This window comes from Triplophysa rosa, linkage group LG18 (assembly GCF_024868665.1).
Source record: "Triplophysa rosa linkage group LG18, Trosa_1v2, whole genome shotgun sequence".
In the NCBI taxonomy this organism is placed as follows: domain Eukaryota; kingdom Metazoa; phylum Chordata; class Actinopteri; order Cypriniformes; family Nemacheilidae; genus Triplophysa; species Triplophysa rosa.
The window spans coordinates 16,381,254-16,388,020 of record NC_079907.1 but is presented as its reverse complement, the minus strand read 5'-3'; the positions used below and the strand labels follow the sequence as shown (position 1 = coordinate 16,388,020).

Genomic DNA, 6,767 nt, shown 5'->3' with positions numbered 1-6,767 from the left:
GAATGTCTCAGGTGCTTCTCTTCATACAATGAAAGTGAATGGGAATGCTGTAAAAACTTCAAAAATGACAAAAGCACCATGAAAGTATCACAAAGCTATAATACTAAAGCTTTCTGTAAGAGCTAAATCTATCTATCTATCTTTCACTTTTTCTCTCTTTGGGGGCTGCACCTGTTTTTATTCACTTGCATTGTAAAATATTTGGACTTTTATGTTCCCTTAAAGAAAATGCGTAGTTTTGGAACAACATACGGTTTACAAATTGATTGATGGTGGCAAAAAAAATATTTTCGGGTGAGCTGATCCTTTATTACAAACTTTATTACAAAAAGCCCTCTGTTGAGACCACATAAAATATTACTGTGTCCAAATAATGGAAAAAGAATGCATGCTATAATTCACCTCATACCAACACCTCCAGCTCATCTTGTGCATCTCTCTCTAAGTATTAAACCCGCCTTCAGCCGCGACCCTCCAATCACAGGCAGTTTAAACACGAAAGGACCGCAAGAGCGCACTTCCATGAATGAATGAGAGCAGCATCCATACTGCAATCCTCCGGAGACCAGTGTCACATCACCGCGCACTCGAGAACAGATATTACAATCTGTATCTTTTTGCTGTCCGCGCAAAGCATGGGAATACGAGAAAAAGAGTCCATTACAGCTCTCTGCGACGATGAAACTCTTCAAACTGAGATTTGGCCGTTCCCCTCAAATTAGGAATGTCGCTCCTTAGGATGATCGGAATGGGAACAGCGCTTTCTTCAGGACCGGTGCCTAGCCCCATCCGCGCTTTTGTCAAAGTTAAACGAATACAGTCCTAACTAGTATGGCCGTCTACAAAGTGTTTTCGGAGGGATGGCAACTTTTAACAACCCTCTTCTGGTTATCCGGAGACTCTTGCAAAAACTTGTAATCATGTTTTCCTTTAGTGTTATATGCGTATCAATGCTCTATCTTTGGCTGGGATGCTGCGAGTCAGACTTGGTGGACATATCACAAAACTCACAGCCGATGCTTTTAACTGGATCGAACAGAGAAAACAAAAATAAGACCGTGCTGAGCGAAATATTAACGGCGCCTGGTTACGCGGTGGAGGGGAGCGTGGATGTTAACAGCTCAGGAAAAGACTGGACCGCAACCCGGCGCCTTCCTCACGCTCTCATCATCGGAGTTAAGAAGGGAGGAACGAGAGCGCTTCTGGAGTTCCTGAGACTTCACCCGGATATACGAGCTCTTGGGTCTGAACCGCACTTCTTTGATAGGCACTACACTCGTGGACTCAGCTGGTACAGGTAATATTGGCACAGTGGATACACGTTTTACCAGTAATCTAGTCTTCCACGTGAAGCTAAATGTTTGAGTTAACTGATAAAACGTTTTAGCGTTGATCTTTTGTTAAACTTGCAGATATGTGTTTTTTTGTTTATTGTCTCTAAAAAATTTCAATTAAAGTAAAGTAAAGGGATACTTCACCTAAAAAATGAAAATTCAAAAGAAACAAAAGAAGATATTTAGAGAAATGTCTATTGGGTCAGTGTTGTTTGGTTACAAAAGTCTTATTTTGTGTTTTGTAGAAGAAAGTTATAAAGGTTAGGAGTGAAGGTCATCATTTCTAAATAAAGCTGCCAATAAGGGTTCTGTGCAAGAACCATTTCTTTCTTCTATAGTATACGTTTTTTGACAGGATGCCTTTTGCACAACAGAAAAGTTCCATGGATGTGAAAGTTGTTTATGAAACCATACAGCCCAAAAAGAGCATTTTAGGAACCTTCAATTTTGTGTGTACACTCTTAAAAAGGTGATTCGGAATACCATAGAAGGCTAAATGGTTCCATCACGATCCTTTCACTCCCGCAGATGTTAACCTTTATAGTACTTTTTAAAGAGTTTAGCCTATTGTGCTAAAGTCTTAATTGCACCAATACAGGACTTTTTAAAGGCCATTATGAATGCATATGCATTGAAAAAAAGTTTTGAGTTAGAAAAATAATGCCATCTGGCCATTGCAATATACTGAAGTGGGACTGGATATAAGTTGGTAAGGTTAATCATCTCTGGAGTTTATGCCAGATGTTCCCTAATATTGAGAACACTTACTGTATGTCTCAATTGTCCCAGCAGTTTCTCCTTAAAGAGACAGTCTTGGCCATAGTAGGAAAAATGAAAATGGTAGTCAAAAGTGCCTCAGAACTGTTTGCTTTCCTAAATGTTCAAGAGAGCAAAGAAATATATAAAGCAATTTTTCCTACTATGGTAGTCAATGGTGACCAAGAACTGTTTGGTTTCAAGCGTTCCTCCAAATATATTTTTCTCTGTTCATCAGAACAAATAAATGTATACAGATTTTGCACAACTCGAGGGTGAGTAAATGAAGACAAACTTTCATTTTTGGGTGAACTGTTCTTTTAAGACACTATGGAACCTTAAACAAGTCCATTGTGATTTTGCCTTGATTTAAACCTCCTAGCATGTTATGGTATTCACAAGGAACTGACCGTTTTAGCTTATAGAGAATTTAGTTCTCTTCATTGTTAATAGGGAGACGTCCTAAACGTTAATTTCTTTTGTTATTATTCACATTGATTATATATTTGTTTGACTACTAAAAAGTATGACAGGTTGATCAGCAAGCCCATCACAGATTCTGTCAGAATCTCCAATAAAGTTACGTCGTTCAATTTTATGATGTGTCACGCTGTCTCCAAGTTGACAAAACTCAATTACTTACCCTCTAAGCAGGTGATTGATTGTTTTGTCAATTCACGATTGGCTTGCCCAGTCCATATAATTAGTGCATACCCATGACAAACGCTCAGATATCTCTGAATTACATGGATTTGTATGATTGTCATATGAAGCATTTGCCTGTAAAGACATTGCTTTGATTTTCCTTTGTGTGTACGCATGTGTGTGATGTTGGCACCTAAATCTCCAGCGTTGTGCTCCGAGGATCTCTTTGAGCCGAGAGGAGGCAGATTGTCATCTTGCTGGGAGCAGATGGACCTCACAGCAAGGCAGGCCACTTGACATTATTGTGAGACCTCTCGATTGATCTTTAACCGAGTCACTTTTTCCACCAAACATAATGATGTGTGCCAGGGACTTCATATGGTTGGAGGACCTATAGATATCTGGCCAATCACAAATCCTGGAATCTGTCCACGGTCAGACGTACACGGGTCTAATGGAATGGATCGTTCATTAATCTTGTTATCAAAGATAGATTAAATCTGTGGGGGGTGATCTCAATTCAGATCTTTAACAAAGCGAAAAGAAATTACATTAAAGCTGCGAGCAGTGATGTTCGGGCCCTCGCGGAAAGTGCCACTGCAACCCGGTGCAACCACCAGCCGTCGGCCTCAGGAAGAGCGAACGGTGTACAATGCGCATATAGAAGTTACATTATAGAAAGACTTTAATTTATTTACATGTACCAGATTTCCTGCTGCCAGTTTGTGGCGCAATACTGTAGGTTAATATTGACATATTTAACACGTCTTTCGGGGCATGACTCTTATCAAACATGTTAAGTTTGGAGCAGACTGGACAACGGGTCTCATTCACTAAACATGCGTACGCACAAATGTGTGCACGAAAATGAGCATTCAAGATCAAGGTCAAGGCCATTTAGCATCACAAAAAACTTGAACTGAGACTAACAAAATATGATGTTCATCTGATTAAAGCTCTAGGAGGAGATTGTTAAAGTAGGACACCTGGAAATGGAAAAAACTGCACAGAACGTGCAGTGGAAAGTGAAAATAAATGACTTCACGGTGGATTTAGAGCATGGGTCAAAGAGATTTCTTTCTTGGTATTGAGATGATAGACAAGTAAGTGCAATCGTTGCACGATTGTGTAAGGAAAACAGTAAATGGTAGGCGATAAAATTTATGCAGGCGAATTATAGAAGGATTTGTTATTTAATTAAATGTGTCACACTCCCTTTTGCCAGCTGGTGGCACTATTACTATAAGTGAACACTGACATGGATATGTGTTCAGGCCAGGACTCTTATCAAACATGTGAAGTGTGAGGCCGGTCAGACATTGTGTGCCTGAATTACTATAGCTTCCTGTTTCATGGCGAAACATCAAACTTTTTCAGGTCCGGGAACATGCCCCTCAATGAAAAGTCAGGTTCTTGCAATGTATCTTCACAAATGTCTGAAGATCATACTGGCTGTACTCTTCAAGTATGATGCTGATCTGTTCAAATCTCTATGAGGAGTTAATCACAGTTTAAAACATGTCACTTCCTGTTTCCTGCAGGTGGCGCTATAACTGTATCTTAATATTACCATGTAGATGTCTTCAGGCCAGGACTTTTATCAAATGTGTGAAGTCTGGGTGAAGTCTCGGTTCTGTTGGACATTGTAGGCCTGAGTTACAACAACTTCCTGTTCATGGCAAAACGCCAAACTTTGGCAGGCCGCCAGGGTCACGATCCCCCGCGAAAAGTCAAGATCTCTGCAATTTAGCTTCGCAAAGGCCTTAAGATGAGAATGACATGAAGATGATGTTGATCGGATTAAAACTCTAGGAGGAGTTCGTTAAAGTACGACGACTGGAAATTGAAACAAATTACAAAATTGCACAGGAAATCAAAAATAACGGACTTCCTGTTGGGTTTAGAGATATGCTCCAAGAGACTTTTCTTAATAATTTGGGGTGTTCTATGAGCCCACCAAATTTGGTGCATGTACGTTTTGCATAGTGGCCTGGGCAGTTCAAGGTGGCGATAGCGAGCCATTTTGCCACGCCTAATTTTGAAACCCCTATCAGACGTAAATTTTCGCCACGTCTGATGCGTGTGCAAGTTATTGTGAGTTTTTGAGCATGTTTAGGCCTTCAAATTAGCGATCAAAGAGGGAGAAGAACACAGAAACAACAGGGCTCTGCACTGCGGTGCAAGCCGGTAGCTTGCTTCTGCCGTGCTCGGGCCCTAATTAAAGCTCGGGTAAATCTGCAACAAGGGTGTGGTGATAGATGATTGTTTTGTCCTTGAAAGTGTTTCTCCTATTGATCGGCCCCAATGTATGACCTTGAGTTCATGCTTGTGTTAAACCAGTCAGTGCAGATTCGGTTACAATTAGCAAGAGGTTTTATCCTGCCTGATGGGCATAATCTCCACAGAGGCTCCAAGTTCATGTTTCAGGTGCCTGTCCTGTCACTTTCCCCTGAAAGGAATCTATTTGGTGGAAGTCACCCTCAATACTGCCAGAGATAGATCATTCAAATGCAATAGAGATCTTTCAATATGGGGGAAGAGGAGGGCAGGGGGATTCAAAGGTAAAATGACAGATATTACAACATTAGCGATCACCCGGATTGTGGTGAGAGCTTTGAAATATAGATGTACATTTGCAGTTTTTGAAGTCTACAAAAAAGCATCAATATATTGATTAAGAACTACTGAAGGGACAGGGTATGAATGAACCTAAAAGTGCAAGGCTGATTTCTGGGAACCATTCGGTAAAATAAGAGTCTTTGTGGAACGTTTGTGAAAATAATGCTGTGTCACTCATTGGGAGTGAGCTGTTTGGATCAGATGTCATCACGTTATCAGAATTAATTTGCAATTCATCGAGAGGTCATTAAAATAATTCAAATGCATAGCTCTGGATTGGGAGCAAAAGCTTGCTTTTGGCAGGGGGAGGTTTTTTTAGCAGGTATATCTTGAAACACAGAAACTTAATTGCATTGCTAATTATAGAAAAGTGTGGGTGTTGTTGTCCTTGTAATGAAGAAATGTAGAAAAAGTCTTGAGTTTTTCTTTAGGTGATTAATTATTGATGGTCTCTGTCAATATGAGCAGTGCATCTGCACCACAAGGGCATTTTGACTACAGTCATTCAAATACTGACACAGACAACAAGTCCTCCAACTCATACGACCACATTGGGTGTGAATAAAAAACTGACAATAAAATAACTTTCAAAGAATACATTCTTTTCAAACAGACAGAAATGAAGACCAAAAAAAAAAGGAAAACAATGGTTGACTGGATGAATCCATTCACAGATCCAACTGTAAGTTGTTTAATACTGTTCAAATAAATTGTAAAAGGGATGGTGTGAAAACAGTTTTAACACATATTATTGGCATAAGTATACTGTACTTGATGAAATCACCATAAGGCTTATATGCTCCATTGGTAATTCAGCTCTCATTAGATGCCTCAGGGGAGCAGGGATGGGGAGGTGGCGTCTGAGCCCCTCTGTGATGGATGTTTCTGGGAAGTGAACAGGGCACAGTTACAACTGACTGGCTCTTTAATGGCCTCTGTATGCAAAGAAATGGATGGATGGGCCCAAACACACACACATAAACATACTTCATAATACCTATTCTCTTACTGATGTGCCACTCTGATGAGCAGTCTGTGAAGTTTTACAGATTGTATTATATTAATATCATAAATACCTTAATGAAAGTGTTTTTAGAACACAAGGCATGTTTTCTTGTGCTGCAATGTTACCAGCATATGTAACATTACAACAGTTTACGTCCTTGCATAATAAAAAGGTCCAGGATCCAAAGAACACAAATCAACCAAACTTCCGATGCAGCACTATTTAAACTATTGTATTTTTACAGTTTCTTGTGTTTCTCTTTGTGTTCTTTGTCATTAAATGTCCCACAGTCTGCATTGATTTCACAGTTAAAGTCTCATTACAGCATTTTATTGTAAGAGAACCCTATTTACTTGCACCCTGTGCAAGTAAAATGAAGAAAATGAAGGACCGTATTACACAGATTC

At 39.8% G+C, this 6,767-nt stretch overlaps 1 protein-coding gene across 1 annotated transcript; it reads left to right on the top strand.

Moving 5' to 3' along the window:
* Nucleotides 1–569: 569 nt before the first annotated feature.
* hs3st3l (heparan sulfate (glucosamine) 3-O-sulfotransferase 3-like) lies at nucleotides 570–3,008 on the top strand. The gene is made up of 2 exons (XM_057359002.1): nucleotides 570–1,297; nucleotides 2,941–3,008. The coding sequence occupies exons 1-2, from the start codon at nucleotides 861–863 to the stop codon at nucleotides 2,963–2,965; spliced, it is 462 nt and encodes a 153-aa protein (XP_057214985.1). The 5' UTR covers nucleotides 570–860; the 3' UTR covers nucleotides 2,966–3,008.
* The last annotated feature ends 3,759 nt before the right edge of the window (nucleotides 3,009–6,767 follow it).

Coding starts and splice junctions, on each gene's coding strand:
- hs3st3l (XM_057359002.1), top strand. CDS start 861: ATGGCAACTTTTAACAACCCTCTTCTGGTTATCCGGAGACTCTTGCAA. Junction 1,298..2,940: donor CGTGGACTCAGCTGGTACAG/GTAATATTGGCA, acceptor CTAAATCTCCAG/CGTTGTGCTCCGAGGATCTC.